Source organism: Natrix helvetica, assembly GCF_964273705.1.
Source record: "Natrix helvetica genome assembly, chromosome: 4".
Taxonomy (NCBI): domain Eukaryota; kingdom Metazoa; phylum Chordata; class Lepidosauria; order Squamata; family Natricidae; genus Natrix; species Natrix helvetica.
In genome coordinates, this window is record NC_138550.1 from 119,972,539 (window position 1) to 119,989,436 (window position 16,898).

At 39.9% G+C, this 16,898-nt stretch overlaps 1 protein-coding gene across 1 annotated transcript; it reads right to left on the reverse strand.

Moving 5' to 3' along the window:
• Positions 1 to 1,176: 1,176 nt before the first annotated feature.
• TYMS (thymidylate synthetase) lies at positions 1,177 to 9,784 on the reverse strand. The gene is made up of 7 exons (XM_081952788.1): positions 9,334 to 9,784; positions 7,972 to 8,045; positions 5,238 to 5,412; positions 4,399 to 4,500; positions 4,046 to 4,221; positions 2,734 to 2,805; positions 1,177 to 1,563 (listed from the first exon to the last, which is right to left on the reverse strand). Exons 1-7 carry the CDS (start codon positions 9,767 to 9,769, stop codon positions 1,426 to 1,428), a joined length of 1,173 nt encoding a protein of 390 aa, XP_081808914.1. The 5' UTR covers positions 9,770 to 9,784; the 3' UTR covers positions 1,177 to 1,425.
• Positions 9,785 to 16,898: the final 7,114 nt, after the last annotated feature.

The window sequence follows — 16,898 nt, forward strand, 5'->3', positions numbered from 1 at the left end:
GGCTTCCCTGATGCCTTCGGAGCGCTTAAAACGACCGCGCCGCTGGAGCAACCCTGGCGCTTCGGGGACGAGCCCCATTGAGCCGGACCCAGACAGATCTCGATAGCCTGCAAGAAGAGGTAGAGGCAGCGTGGCTCCTGCCTGCTCAGCCTCTGTGCCCAGTTTGGCTTCTGCCTGGCCCGACCCTCACTTTTCCTCTGGCCGAAGGCACATCCTCTCTTCCAGGAGGGCCATGCCTGGGTGGTTGCCTCTCGCTCAGAGGAAGGCTTTGCTTCTGGGAAACAGAAATACGAGGCAGCTTTTCCACTGGGGTCTCTACATATTATAGGACTAGATCGGTTCTCAAAGGTTTTAGCCTGGGGGTCTCTTTGATTTTTAAAAAGTGATTGAGGACACCAAAAAGCTTTGATGTGTGTGGGTTATATCACTGATGTGTAGTATGTTAGAAATTAAAACCGAGAAATGTTAAAAATATTTATTTATAAAATACTCCGCCATCCCCCTGAAAGAGTACGGTAAACCATACTTTGAGAATCACCGCTCTAGATAAACCTTGAATTTCATTCTGTAGGGCCCTTGTTACCAATTTAAAAATAAGATATTTACTGCATTTCTCATCATTTTCTCACAGAATTGCGATGAATTACTTATGGATAAATGCTTATTGTATAAAATAAGAGGTGTTTAATAAGGATACAGTGTTATGCAGAGGTGTACTTATAAGAATTTTATATAGACAAATGATACTATTTACAGTCGCGCGGGGGGCGCGAAATGTTTTCTTCTTCCTAGGGGGGGCATGACAGAAAATAATTGAGAAGCACTGACTTAAGGAGAACCTGTCTTAATAAAGTTTATCTGCTTCCACTACTTGGAAAGAAAAATGTAGCTTTTAGGTAGTTCATAAACTATTCAATCTTATCCCAATTCTTACAGCTCAGATAGTCTTTTGCATAAGTAAGCACGGGACAGATCGGTAAAACCAACAATCTAGATAGTTCTCTTATTTTTTTTCCAGCCATTTTGGAAAGCATTAGTAAAATTACCATAATCTATTTCATTTTAAAGTTGCTGACTGCCTACTTCCCCAAGCTGTTTGTTGCTTTTTCTATTCTACAGTATTTTCCTACAGGAACTTTGGCAGGTTAACTTGAAAAATGAGTGATGCAGTACATCTTTCCCTTAAGATTTCATCTAACATTTATTACAACACATAAGGTTTATTGGATAATCCCAAACTACAGAAATCCTTTATATGCTCAGTGCATGATGCATATATAATAGTCTACTGCAGATCCAAGCTTCATACGAAAACTGAACATTTGAAAACAAGCTGTTTTTGACCTTTTCAGCGATGTGAATACAAATAATGCTTAAATGCATTCACTCCAGGCTGAACATTAAAACAGTCGCAGAAAAAGTTCATTATACAGCCATTTCCATTTTAATCGCTGGGTGTGGATGATAGTCTTCTATCTCAAAATCATCTGCTCTGAAGTCATTGATATTTTCCACTTTACGAAGAATTTTGAGCTTGGGAAAAGGTCTTGGTTGCCTCTGAAGCTGAAATTTAAAAATATATACATTACATGGCAGAGAGTTCAATTAAGTGTTGAACTGATTGCTTATTATACTTTTTATTAGTAAATTATGTAAGTTTTTATTTAAAACAGTAAAAATATCTATTTTATAGGTCAATGATGGCTAACCTTTTTCTCCTTGCATGCTAAAACTGTGTGTGTGTGCGACAGCGGGTGTGCGCACACACCCATAATGCAATGTGCCCCCCCACACACACATGCGTGCAACCCGTGCCCCATTTTGGGCTTAGCGGGCCGCCCTGAAGTCTGGGATCAAAAATGGGGCACAGGTGTGTGTGCCGTGCCGTACCTCCCATGCTCCCCTGTGCGTGACCCCCACACCCCCCCTTGCATGCGTGGCAGAGACCCAAAAATCAGATGGCCAGTGGAAGGCGCGCACACATGCACGGTGGAGCTGAGCTGGGTGATGGGTCACATGCCCGCAGAGGGCTCCACATGCCACCTGTGGCACGCACGCCATAATTTTCCCATCACAGTTATAGGGTAATATAATACATAATTGTACCTGATGATGTGCCAGTAGCAATTCAACAGCTTTAAAAATGCTACGCTATTAAATTGTAAACCACTGCATTTTGCAACAACTGAAGGTTCCAAGTGGTTTTCAAAAGTAAGCCCAAAGACAGCACATTGTAATAAAGCAATCACAAAGTAATGAGGACATAAATGGAGCCAAACACTCCACCTGTTTTTGTGGCAGTAAGCCAGTAATCCAGGATATCCATAAAGCTACAGAGGGTCACAGACAAGCTTCTTCCAAGGTAGCACAACCTTTTCCAGATCTAGAAAAGGTTACCAGAGATCCTAAAGATTTCTAGGCCAGTGTTCAGTTTTGTTGGGAATCAACTTTTGTTTATCTTGACCCATCCAGATCCTGATAGCTGAAGACTCACTGCATCTCTTGTCCAACCTAGGCTGGAGTTAGAAAAATATTATCTATATAAAGATTATGCTAACATGTTATCTCCTCCAATTGCAGTGTTGTAATGAATTGTTGATAATGTCAAGCACTACTGACAGATTTAAAAGTTATACTTCATCCAGGTTCTGATGGAAATGAGGAGTATTCAGTACACATAATGGTTTTAATGATATTAAAACAACAATGAGAATAATCAACTGATATAATTACCTGTATTTTCAAGGGTTCAATATGGTTTAAATATATATGAGCATCTCCTAATGTATGTATAAATTCACCAGGCTATATAAAAAAGAGTATTATTTAGTGATGAATTAAGAATAAACAGAACAAGAAATATGCTGCTAGACAAGTTTTGTTTTTGGAATGTACTGTCATTATTCTCTATACACTAGTTTGTTCATACTCTAAAAGTATATCTTTACGTCTATGTCGTAGCTTTTCTGAGAACCAAGATTGCTTAAATAGAGCCTTCCCTCATTTTATCATCTACAGCATTAACCAAGGGAGATACATTGGGCTAGGACAGAATTCCCATCCAGGTATTCATCTGATACATGGGGAGGGAACAGGATTATGCAATTCTCTCTCCAAGCTCTAAGTAGAAGTAGAACTGTGCTCATGTTTTGTTGAATTCAAGTGCAAGTTTCCTAAACAGATCTCACCTGTTTGGGAAAGAGCAGCCTCATTCAATTGCTATTTTGCTCATATAATGCCTTAAGTCACCCAATATGTTCTATTTAGGGAACTTAATCCTGCACCAACAAGGTCCAACTCCTTAATACTACACAGATTCCTAGTAGGACTGCATCTTCCTTTTTCTGAATCAAGTTTGAATATGTATTTCATTTTCCCCACTTCCACAATCCCTCAATTTTTGTCATGTAGTGATTGCTGTTATTTCAGTTATTGCATAATGAATTTTGCAGATGAGCAAAAAAGTTTATAAGATATGTAATTCTGTCCTCTTACATAGATGTTTCAATACTGCCAACAAGGCTTTTTCCTCCCTTACCACTCATCTTTATACATCTCCATGAAGCAGAACCAAATTCCTTCTGCATCTCACCATACTTAAGCCTCAGTATATAAATTTTTCCAACTGAGGCAAGTGCCAGACGTTGAATGCACTGTTAAGTACCATAAATAGAACGATCCAGTCTACCACTAAAGCACATAAACTATTTCCCATGAAAATTGGGAGTGCTTGTACCCAATTGTTCATAAATACATGGTACCAAACTGTACCCATTGCAAATATCATGTCTCTTACAGTAAGCATAGGAAGTGGAATTCAAATGGCTATACAATTTTCTCACACTAGCTAATGTTTTTCAAGTAGAAATACTAGAACATTTGCTGATGCTGTTAAGCTCTCATTCTTCAGAGTACTATAAAGTGCTGCCAGAATTTACCTCTCTGTTGTCTTTCTGAAAATATTGATAGTTTCACTCCTTGCCAAACTGTGTTCACCCTGAGATTTCTGTTTTCCTTACTTCCAATGAAAATAAGATAAGAATACCTTCAGGCCTGTAACATGGGCAATCATTGAAGTAAGAAGTGAGTAACTAGCTATGTTGAAAGGAACTCCCAGTCCCATGTCTCCAGAACGTTGATACAACTGACAAGAGAGTTCACCATTTGAAATGTAAAATTGGCAGAGAGCATGGCATGGAGGTAAAGCCATTGCAGAAAGATCTGAAAAGCAAAACAAAAAGCCAAATTAAAAAAAAAGAATAGCCCAAGAGAATAATTCTGCTCATGCAATTATCCTGGATAGTTTTGTTTTCTAAGGTAGAGATTATTTTTTTCCTAACAAGTGTTATCATGGATAACTGAATCTTTAATGCTTCAGCATTAAATGTTATAATATACCTTTAGGATTCCAGGCACACATTATAATTCTTCTGTCATCTGGATTGTTTCTGATTGTATCAATTACTTGCTGTAGTTGGTCTACTCCTTGTCCTGTATAATCTACAAAAAAGGGAACGCAAGCTTATTTATAATACTTTTCAATACAAGAACTAATCTCACTCTTAATAGTTGTTTAGCTCATTTATTAAGAGATTGTTCCACTAAAGACAAGAGTATTTAAGAATTGCAAGTTCCTTCTGGAAATGTCTACTAAATAAACCAAATAGGAAGCATTAGTCATGGTGCATCAGCACAAATGTGTTTAGATAGTCTGGAAAACAGAATACAAAATATATTTTTATGATGTCATCTGATTAAAAGGGCAGAAATGTAAGCCATTTAATAACTAGTGATAGTATAAATCCACTTTAATTCTAGAAGAAATTTGAGCTGTTAATTAAATTTCCTACTCCATACTGATCCAAGTACTTATTAACAATAGATGTAAACAGTAGTTTACTCCATGTTAAACGGGACAGGACCAACAATACATACTTGTATTATTTACATAACTACTGAAATTATGAAAACAAAATAATTATTATTTCCAATCAGGGTGGATTTGATTTAAATCAAGTCGATTTACACTTGTTTTTCCATTCAGAAAGCACTCATAGTCATGTGGTTTTCCACTTAGTAACTGCTTCATTTAGTGGTAGTTGCCAGTCCTATAAGGTTGGTTAAATGAAGATTACTTGTACATTTTTTGGAATCAAGCCAGTTTTAACAATTACGTCTTTAGTATCCTAAAGTATATTTTTATGGATACTTGAAAGCAAATATTCAGCCATGTTTACCTGTATTCATATCTTTGTACTCAGCTCCAAAATGTCGCCACTGAAAGCCGTAAACAGGACCTAAGTCTCCTTCCTCTCTAGAAAAAAATCCTTGTTTGTCTAAGAATTGCCGAGAACCGTTGGCATCCCAAATCTTAACTCCTTTAGCAGAAAGTTCTTTTGCATTTGTAGAACCCTGTGGGTAATGAGAAAGAAATCATTTATCAGCATTTAGCATAAACTCTTTAGATTTCTTGTCATTTTTTTACATTTGTAGAATTCAGTATCAATCTCTAATACTTCCAAACACTTAGGGAAGAAAACATCTCCCAACATTAAGTGATAAGATTCTAATTGCTGCCCGTGACAATTCAGTAAAGCAGTATTCAGAGTACCAGTTTGAGTACTCAGATTGACTAATATTGCTTTCTATATATACTCCATCTTTGCAGGTGTTTATAAATGTTTTTATAAATAAAAACCTCAGTGATTGTGAAGTTATTTCCTTGACAGATAAATTTTATATTGTTCTTCTTCTACAAAATTTATTGAATTTAATCCAAATATGATTCTGCTTGTTAATTAGTTTGTATGCATTATATTTTCCAATTCCCTTATTCTAGGAATATTTTGTTAAAAATAATAAATATAATTATTTTAACATTATAGGAAAAAAATTAAAACTGATTTGAAATAAAAAAGGAAAATATTCTTTTCAATATCATACCTTATAATCATAATATTTAGCAAGATGCAATGTATTGCATTACTGTAATTTAAAATTTTAATAGTACTAGAATGCATTTATAGGCAATAGATTTTAACTAGACAAATCCTGAAGTTGTTTTAGGCTCCACTTTTCACAAGGCAGAGGGAAAATTAGAAAAATTAATCCAGTGAGATCTTTAAAGAACAATGGGCAGCATTTGAAGTATATTCCTCTTAGCATTCTTTAAAAGTCTCCACCCTGTTTAATTATTTTATTAACTGATAGAGGAGCAAAATGGATAGTCCCATTGTTTGCCAGAATTCAAACTCTCAAACTTCTTGCATGGAGGGCATATTCTGTGGCCTCCATGCAAGAAGCAGTAATCTAGAGCAGGGGTTCTCAAACTACAGCCCGCAAGGGACCATAAGTCTGCCCCACCCACCTTCTGGAGATCAAAAACAGGACGTGCAGAAGCCTCAGAAAGCCAAAAATGGGCCCGTTTTTTGGGCAGCAGAGTAGTTCTGGAGGCTAAGGAGGCCAAAAATGGGATCCGTGGAGGCCTCAAGAAGCCAAAATAGGGCCTGTTTTTGGGTGGCTCAGTGGTTCTGGAGACCGAGGAGGCCAGAGAGAGGGTGGAGGGAAGTAGAGAGAGAGAGAAGGAGAGAGATTTATGTATACCTCAAAGGCAGCTGCATCCCTTCACTAACCTGCTTTCCACCCCTAGGAGCATAACAAATTAAAGTTTCATTTCTGTGTATTGTTTAATGACTACTAAATTGGTCATGCTCACCCAGTCACATGATCACCTAGCCACGCACACCCACCCAGTCCTGCCCCCCACGGGACCGTGAATTGGCCCGTTTAAAAAGTTTGAGGACCCCGATCTAGAGCATATGTGGGCAAACTCCTGTCTTCTCCTTTCACAAAATTGTCTTCAGTTCGCCATATCTCCCCTAGAAGTCTGAAGTATGTTTCTCTTTTAGAAGTGAGACATGCATGTATTGGTATCATATTTTAAAGAATTAACTTTGTAGAGAACATACATATCTGTCACTTCTATCCAATCAATACTCTGATGTGTTCTTTTCAGGTTGTCCAGTTTTGTGCCTCTATTTCTTGTTTGTTCCACCTACTCTGAAGATTAACTTTATTCTTGGTGACCCCCATTGATTTGTATTATTGTTAGATTAATTTTAACATATTGGATTGGATTGGATTTATTGGATTTATATACCACCCTTCTCCCAAGGACTCAGGGCGGCGTACAGCATTAAAAAACACATAATACAAAAGTTAAAAGGAAATTAGAAAGAGTCCAAAAAACAAACCCAATTTATATAACACTCACATTTTAAAAATTAAATAAAATTAACAGGCCAGGCCGGCTTGCTGAAAAAGCCAACTTTTTAGGGCGCGTTGGAAGGACCGGAGGTCAGGGATTATGCGAAGCTCCAGGGGCAGCTCATTCCAGAGGGAAGGCGCTCCCACAGAGAAGGCTCTCCCCCTGGGGGTCACCAGCCGACACTGTCTGGCCGACGGCACCCTGAGGAGGCCAACTCTGTGGGATCATACTGGACGGTGGGAGGCTATTGGTGGCAGTAGGTGGTCTCGCAGGTACCCTGGGCCTAAGCCATGGAGCGCTTTAAAGGTCATAATTAATACCTTGAATTGCAACCGGAAGACAACCGGTAACCAGTGCAGGCCGCCTAAAAGGTATAGCTTCATCAATAATTTTAGATATGTTTACTGATATATAGTTGGGGGAGGTTGTCTAAAGACTATTTGTTATTGATAATGTTGAATAATTAACTCATTTGTACCACGCCTTTTGTGGTTTGTAGGCTGATACATCTAACCCAGGACTCTTCTATCCACAGATCTCTGTAGGCTTCCAATAGAAGACTAACATGCCTCATCTGAATCCTCTCTGAATAATTTATTGCTGAATTAATATTGCATTATTTGTATTTATAATAAACCTCAATTTCTATTTTTTTTCAATGGGTCTAACCAAAATTTGACTGAAACCATTACTATGCATTATACCTGGATAAACCAAAGTAGTTCTTCAAGTACTCCTTTCCAGAATACTCTTTTAGTTGTTAACAATGGGAAATCATCTGAAAGAAAATTTAAAAAAAGAGATATATTGAGTTATGTATAAACTGAACATTTTCTAAAGTTAACTAGTACACAATTTAGAGACATTAAACACAATCCAGATAAATATTTAATCAATTCATCATATTGGAATACTAATATATGGTAGTCAGGCTTTTATTTTTTTTATCAAAAGACAGGAGAAATGCTTCCAGACTTGCAAGATTCTGTTACTGCAACCCTATAATAAAGGTAGTCAATACTCCTGATGTATTTTGTCTGCACTACCTCAAAAAGCTCAGTGTTAGAAGCTGGAGCCCTGCAGGGTGACAAGATAGCCACTCTTTCAGCCCAGATCAGGGTCTCCAACCTTGGCAACTTTAAGACTTGTGGACTTCAATTCCTAAAATTCCTCAGATAGCAAAGAGACCCCCGTGGCCCAGACTACCTTACAGGGCTGCTGCTGTGAGGAAAATACAGGTAGTCCAGTTCATTTAGTGAATGTTCGAAGATACAACAGCACTGAAAGTGATTTATGACCATTTCCCTGGGGTCATGGGATCGCTTTTTGTGACCTTTTGACAAGTCAAGTCAATGGGGAAGCCAAATTCACTTAACCGTGTTAGTGACTCATAAGTGCAGGGACTCACTTAAATGTGACAAAATTTACTTAATTGTCTTGCTTAACAACAAAAATGTTGGGCTTAATTGTGGTCATAAGTCCAGGACTACCTTTATAAGCACTTCCTTAAACCGTTATCCTCTGCCAAAATAAAAGATGGGCTATCACCTGATAAATATATAACCAAACAAATTTTGGGAGTGCCACCTGGGGGAATCACTGCTCCTCTTTTGAGACAAGTTATATGTAAGTGACCCATCAGTGCTCCTAAGCAAGGAATTTCGGACCTAATGGGTGAGCGCCAAATTAGGCAGAACCGGAGCAAGGAACCAGGAACTGAAGATGGATACCAGAAACCGAGCTGGTCTCTGTCTCGAAATCTTCTGCTGTCTCCTCCGGCTTCCCCGTGGCCACTTCGGCTCTGGTGGTCTCCGTTTCTTTCTTGCTCGCGGATTATAAAAAGCGCGGCCCCCTTTTAAACGCGTATTGTTCTATCCTCCGAGGCGAATTCGGTGCCCTTTAAAAGCTCCCCGAGAAAAGACTCGACCAGGTTACCGTTTTTGAGAGTGAGAGGCTCCGAGACCAGCGCCAAGGCTGCAGAACCGGCAGCGGTTTCCCGCCCACCCCTGAATTTCTCAAAACAAAGCCAGAGGTGCCCGGAGCGGATGGGGGGAGCTGAACTTCACCTCGGAGGTTGTACCGCGCCTGCATCCCGAAGATGGACAGAGTCCCTGTCCCGGTCCGATCTTCCTTTTTGTGTCCGAAGCGCAGGATCTGCTCGACCTGCTGGAGATACTGGAACTCTCCGTGACATGGGGAAGAGCCGGAGGCGGCATGGGTCTTTTCCTGGGGCAGCGAGGGAGTCCCCTGCACGTCCAGCTCGGCCGGCATTGCGAAGTAGAAGAGCGAAGCGGGCTTCTTTTCGGCGCTGCTTTCTTGGCGGGACCTAAATTCTAGCGTTAGACTTGGCGCGTTCCCCGCCCATCTTCCGACAAGCCAATCGGAGGAAACCAAGGAGTGCGTTTGCCCCGAGCCTGGATTGTTATTGGCTGATCGTCCAGTCCCTCCGGATTCCAATTCCACGTACTGTTGTGAGTAGAGCGCCACGAGCTTATTCTCCATTCCCACTTTGGAGGAGGGAGGAGGAAGAAGTATGGGAGAGGTCTCAGCCGGAGGCAAGCGCCTTGCTTGCTTTTTTTTTTTTTTACAAATCAAACTAACAAATATGGCGAAACGTTGTTTTCCAGAGTATCCCCATTGACTCAAGTTGCTGATTGCATTTTCCAAGCTATAAGATTTATAAGGCAGCTACTTGATTTTCGGCTATTTTAATTCTCAATCCATTCTAAAGTGATTTTTAGTGATTTTTTTTTTCAAATCTAAAACGTAAAGGTGTGGCTTTCATTCCAGGTCTGAATCTGCTTGTTGCAAACTGCAAATTTACTGTTACCTCTTCACAACACATAGATTAAACTCGTTTCTAATGTCGTTTAAAAGCTAACTTGTTAAGACCAAAGCATAAGTTTTAATCTATTTAAAAAATAGCAGGGCCACCGACAACCTTATTTTAATTGCTCTTAAGGAAGCAGTATAGTGATCTGACTGTATCACCATTGTATATTTGTGTCATTAAGATGTATTTCATATGATCTAGAATTGGTTCCTAATGTGGGATCCACGTTCCGGAGGGGGCAATTTGATTTTTAATGGGGGCAATTTGAACCTTGTTTAAACCAAGTTAATGGTCTTTTAGGCTTCCTCCATGTGAGAGTTCACTTTTTGAGTAAAGTAAGAATTATATGGGGGGGGGGGAATTAGGATTTTAAAGATGCTTAGGTTGGGCACGGTCAAAAAAGGGTTGGGAACCACTGATGTAAAAGAATAGTACAGTAATAGAAGCTGGTGTCATGACTGAACTTAGATATTGCTACTTCACTATTTGTCCTTTTTTGTTACATTTTCCAACTTGGGGGGGAGCAGGATGTTGGTTAAGTTCTTTTCTCAAGTTACCTATTCCCTATGCCCTCGCCACCATTGATAGGGCTGTACTCCTACATAAATAATACTGGTTGCATTCCAAAATAATGAGAAATTTCTATCATAGTCCCTGTTTATAAAAAAAAAAAGGTAATAAGGGACATCCCAAAAAATACAGTCCTGTCAACCTCCTAGATATTGTAGCCGTGATGTATGCTAAAAAGACAGTTGGTTAGAATAGAGGATTGTATGTTGAGAGGAATTTATTAACAGAATAGTCATTTAGATCTAGGCAATCCAGCATACACAATTGATTCACTACATACCATTTTAAAGTGAAATGTATAGCCAAAAGTAAGCATCTGTCTGTAGGGTTTCATGCAGCATTTGGCTCAATATAGAAGCCAGAATTATAACTGAAGAAGCTTCTTGGATGAGAAGCTAAACATTTCAAAGAACTAATTAAAAAAAAAGAAGTCAAGTTGCCTTTTGGAAAAAGCACTGTAGGAAGTTAAAACCCACCCCTCCTAGAAAAAGGAAATATCCTGGAAAATATTGAAAAGGCAGAATATTATATTTCCCTGGATGGAGAAACATGATTTTAGGCAGGAAACAGACTCACTCTTAATACCCCCACCTTTGTCAATGGGCCATTAAAAAGCCTGAGCTTGTCTACTCTATATAACAAAGGTAGGATTAGATTTCTACAGAAACCACAGGACACCTGGGAAGAAGCAATGCTCACTCAAACATGGACTCAAAGCCTAAAGAGTTGCCCCTGCATGGCCCCATGGGAGTCTGACAACCAATCAGAATACAAGATCAAAGGGCAGAGAGGGCATAAAGCCAGGAACTATCAGCGTCTCTTCTTCACCAAACATCTTGAAGCATGTGATCACCTTTTCTGTTCAGGACCTCAAACCATCTGGTCCTGTCCACCATTAAAACCATCTTTCCAAGCACCCTCCATGTTTCCAGTGGCTTTTCCCCACTTGGAATTGAACATCCAGAAGGACATTTCTTCCAACAGAACTTTTGGGACAACCATGACCTGGATACTTGTAGTACAGTCCATACTGAAGCCAATAATTCTTTTACACAGAAAATAATCATTTCTAAACTGTCAGGCAATCATATATTATATTGTGTTTCCCCGAAAACACAACATGTCCTGAAACTAAAGCCTTGCCACATTTTTCGTGTGGGCAAAAATATAAGCCCACCCCCGAAAATAAGCCCCCTGGACAATCCCCCCCTCCGGCCAGGCAGAGCATCGCTCGCTGACCTAACGGTATCCCGAAGGCGCCAAGCCGCAGGAACGAGGTGGGGGCAAAGGTGCTCACCTTGCTTGGTGCTTTCGGGGTACCGCTAGGTCGAGGGGGGGTTGCTGGGAAGCTGATCTCTTACGAGCGGGCTCCCGAAGAGCCGGGCACAGCCTCAGGGTCGAATGGCTGTGTTGCGCTGTTGCAGGAGCAACACAGCAACCATGAGGTTACCAAGCTTGCGAGCAGCCGCCTGGCAACCCCCCTTTCCAGCTGGGTACAGCGCTGCTGACCGAACTAGCAGTACCCGGAAGGCACCAAGCAATGTGAGCACCTGTTTGCCGCCCTCCGCCTCCCGCGGCTCGGTGCCTTCGGAATGCCCCTAGGTGAGTGAATGGGGCTCTGCATGGCTGAAGAGGGGGGTTGCGCAGCAGCTTTTCCGCTCCCCGCTCGTGCGAAGGGCATCTCTGCTGCTGGCGCCGCCCACCGCTTGGTTTTTTTTTTCAAAGCACGGAGGATGGATGCCGCTCTGGAAGTACGCTCTATAGTTTTGGGCTGCAGATTGTACAACCATAGAGCGTACTCCCAGAGCAGTATCCTACCTCCGTGCTTTGGGGAAAAAAACCCAAGGGGCAGGCGGCGCCAGCAGCGGAGATGCCCTTCGCGTGAGCGGGGAGCGAAAAAGCTGCTGCGCAACCCCCCTCTCCAGCCATGCAGAGCCCCATTTACTCACCTAGGGACATTCCAAAGGCACCGAGCCGCGGGAGGCGGAGGGCAGCGAACAGGCGTTCGTGCTGCTTGGTGCCTTCCGGGTACTGCTAGGTCAGTCCGCAGTGCTGTGCCCGGCTGGAAAGGGGGGTTGCCGGGCAGCTGCTCGCAAGCTTGGTCACCTCATGGCTGCTGTGTTGCTGCTGTGATAGCGCAACACAGCCATTCGACCCTGAGGCTGTGCCCGGCTCTTCGGGAACCCAGTCGCAAGGGAGCAGCCACCCGGCAACCCAAAAATAATAAACCCTCTCCTTTAATAATCCCAAGGCCATATTTCGTGGGTCAAAAAAATATAAGACCCTGTCGTATTTTGGGGGAAACACGGTATATTCAAACATTCTTTCTTTAAGTAAATGCTTTCTCAGAATTTCCCCATTTCTCAGATACTTAAAGATCTTTGCAAAATTTATTAACATCCTTTTATATGCAGGATATATTTTTATGACACATGCTGAAGTAGGCCTGAAAATGACAGAATAAGAGTTGGAAGGGACCTTGGAGGTCTTCTAGTTCAACCTCCTGTTCAAGCAAAAGACCCTGTACCAGGGCTGTCAAACCTGTGGTCTGCATCACATGCTGGCCATGCCCAGTTTAGCAAGGGAAAGTTGTGATACGTCACATGACAACACCATGACAACGCAAGTGATACCCCTGCCCTATACCATTCCTGAAAAATGGCTCTCCAATCCCTTCTTAAAAACTTTCAATGATGGAGCATCCACATTGTCTGGAGGCAATTACACATTTGTTAAGTAAGTAAGCTCCCCGTTAGGAGAGCGAGTGTGCAGAGAAGTGTAATGAGAGTGGTATGGAATAACACGCACAAACCAGCATACAGATACACCAAATAGTATAAAATATAGTAGATTACTATGTGGAAATAGAGAGGTATTCAGAGTTCAGGTGATAGTCCAAGTCATACATGGTTCAGTCAGTCAGTTATCAAATAATCAGTGTAGCACACAAACAGCTAACAGTAGCAAGACTCAGTAACTCAGGATACAGTATCCGATCAGCATCTAACAAACAGAGCTAACAGTCATTCTGGCTCCCTCTTATGGCTGCTTGAGGTAACAGCAACCCAATCACATTACAGCAGTACTTAAAGCTACAGTATAACCATCCTGGTTTATATATTGCTAACCCAGCTGTTAGCTTACATTCCTAACATTCTCCCCTTTGGGTAAGCAATATATATAGCCTTACATTCTTATTCCATATTCTTCACAACAATGTTTATGTTTTACCGTACCTTGAGCTTTGGTAAAATGATCAGCAATGTTTTCTTCAGACGTACAATACTCTAGTGTAATCATTTTACTACTAACACTTTGCCGTACATTCATATATCTTAAATCAGTATGCTTTGTCCTTGTCTTTACAGCAAGATATGATGCCATCTGGATCGCTGCTTGGTTGTCCTCATGTACAACAATAGGCTCCCGTACATTAATTCCCATATCTATCAGGAATTGCTTGTAACAAATTAAATCGGTACATAACAAAGATAAGCATGAAAATTCAGCCTCCATTGTTGATAAACTTAAATGCTTTTGATGAATAGACCGCCATCCAATTAACGCCTTTCCTAAGAATATCGCGATACCTGATGTAGATTTATGTGTAGACACGTCAGTTGCAAAACGTGCATCAGTGTATGCAGTCAATTTCAGTCCACCTTTAGGCCCTAAATATAAGGCATAGTGTATTGTCTGTTTAAGATATCTCAATACACCTTTAGCAGCTTGCCAGTGCCGTTCAGTAGGTTCAGCATTAAACCTGGCCAATATAGTAGAGAGCTAACAGTCATTCTGGCTCCCTCTTATGGCTGCTTGAGGTAACAGCAACCCAATCACATTACAGCAGTACTTAAAGCTACAGTACCACCATCCTGGTTTATATATTGCTAATCCAAAACTGTTAGCTTACATTCCTAACAACGTTAATTCTTACTGACAGTAAATTTATCCTTGATAAGTTTCCATCCATTACCTATTGTCCTGTCCTCGTGTGCTCTGGATAATAAGTTGATCCCTTTTCTCTGTGACAGACCTCAACTATTGGAAGAGTGCTATCATCTCACCCCTAGTCCTTCGTTAGACTAGATTTACTTAGTTCCTACAATCATTTATCATATGTTTTAATGTCCAGCCGCCCTAATCATCTTTATTAATGTACTTTATCTAACCCTTTAATTATAATTATGTAATAAAGCTAGGTCCAAAGTGGTATTTGGCCTGAGCTGCATCATATAAAACTGATACTTGAATAGGAATCCCACAGAAAAAGTTAACGCTTTTCCATATTTAGGGGAGGTTCTTAACTAACAAAAGTCTATGAACAAGCCACTTCAAAGGAAGTTCCACAAAAGTGTCAGCCCATTCAAAGAGTTTAATTAATTATAACTATCCAGATTATAAGAAGACTATAAATAGTAATAAAGTTTTCCATTTCTGTAATACGGTGAAGTTAATAGATTCAGAATCACAATTTTTAATAGCTTATAGTTCAAATTAATATATAAAATGGAAATTTAGTATTTTCTAATTAAAGAATATTGTAATACATTTTCTCCTAAGATTAATATATACTTTAAAAGTCTCTTTCTATAGGGAGCTCAATGAGCTATCTTAAAGGTTCTACCAATGCATAATATATAACAACTATATCAGTACAAAATACCACATATAACATGTATTTATAAATATGTATATAACCATATAACTTGTATTGGGAACTGAAATTATTAATAATAATTTCAGTTCCCAATACAAGTTATATGGTTATATACATATTAATAAAAATATACTTGCTATTAAACTCAGTGGCAAAAATAGGTTGCCAGAAAATCATATTGACCACTAATATTAATGGCTCCTCTTCAGCTTAAGAGAAGAGTAGGCTGATGTTCTAATTTCTATCAACATCACAGATTTTGTCATGAGCTATTTATCTAATCATGTGACGCGATGGCTCAGTGGCTAAGACGCTGAGCTTGTTGAGCAGAAAGGTCAGCAGTTTGGCGGTTTGAATCCCTCGTGCCACGTAACGGAGTGAGCTTCCGTTACTTGTCCCAGCTTCTTCCAACCTAGCAGTTCGAAAGCATGTAAAAATGCAAGTAGAAAAATAGGGACCACCTTGGTGGGAAGGTAACAGCCTTCCGGGTGCCTTCAGTGCTTAGTCATGCCGGCCACATGACCACAGACACGTCTTCAGACAATGCTGGCTCTTCGTCTTTGAAACAGATGAGCACCGCCCCCTAGAGTTGGGAACCTTTACATAAATAAAGGTAAAGGTTCCCCTTGCACATATTACCTTTATTTATGTAATTGTATTAATGGGTCTTTGCTTATTAAACTCTAATGTCTTTTTCTCTGTGGAATCTCAGCCTCTTGCTTTGTGTATATGCATCAAAAAATAAACACTAGGGGGTGCATTACACATGACTGTTGAAAAAAGAATAGGCCACTTTCTTGCTGCGTGCTAGACTTATCGATGTTCATTTGTTAGATTTAAAACTAAAAATAAATCCAAAATATTGTCGTAAAGCATTCCTTGAAAATCCAAATCATAGATGTTTAAAGTAGCAACCTTTATACTCTTATGGTGTTTAGTATAAAAGTAAAATTTTAGGTGTAAATCTGTAAATTTTACAGATAGAATTGTAAGATCTGTTCCCGTTATATAGCTGTTGTTTGAAAGCTGGCCTCTCTAACAAAAACATACCAAGAATATTTTATCAGCATATTTAGAGGCATGTATGGCAGGTGTCTGCAAACATTTATAGGGTCAAAAAATAGCAGGAGGGACAAAAACCAAAAGTGAATTTCACTTCATTTGCATTCTTTCTTTTTCTGTTCCCTTTGAAATCTCTGGGCTGAACCACAAATCTTAAAGGACCTGCATATACTTCTCAACAAAAAGAGCTGTGGATGGATCTGAAGCTTTTCTTGGTGGTTTTTTTTTTTTTTTGCTGCAGTTCTCAACAAATGGCCTTCGTAAGTGGATAAGTTTTGCCCATTAATACTACCAAAAAATACAATATATGCTTTCATGTGTCAACTTCTTATATGTGTGTGAAAGATTACTTAGACCATAGAAGGCAATTTTTAACCTTAAACAAGTTACCTATTAACACATATTCAAGTATTTGTTCTAATTTTATTCTCACTGTAGGAAAATGTAATGATTGATGGTGAACAACAAGGTACTGATAGTTGTTTAATGAAAGAAGAAAGAAAGAA

Excerpts from the sequence above, each read along its gene's own strand:
- TYMS (XM_081952788.1), bottom strand. The coding sequence starts at position 9,769 with ATGGAGAATAAGCTCGTGGCGCTCTACTCACAACAGTACGTGGAATTG. Across the intron at positions 4,501-5,237 it reads GTACAAAGATATGAATACAG|ATTATACAGGACAAGGAGTA; the intron begins GTAAACATGGCT and ends CCTTTTTTGTAG. Across the intron at positions 1,564-2,733 it reads TTGAACCCTTGAAAATACAG|CTTCAGAGGCAACCAAGACC; the intron begins GTAATTATATCA and ends TTTAAATTTCAG.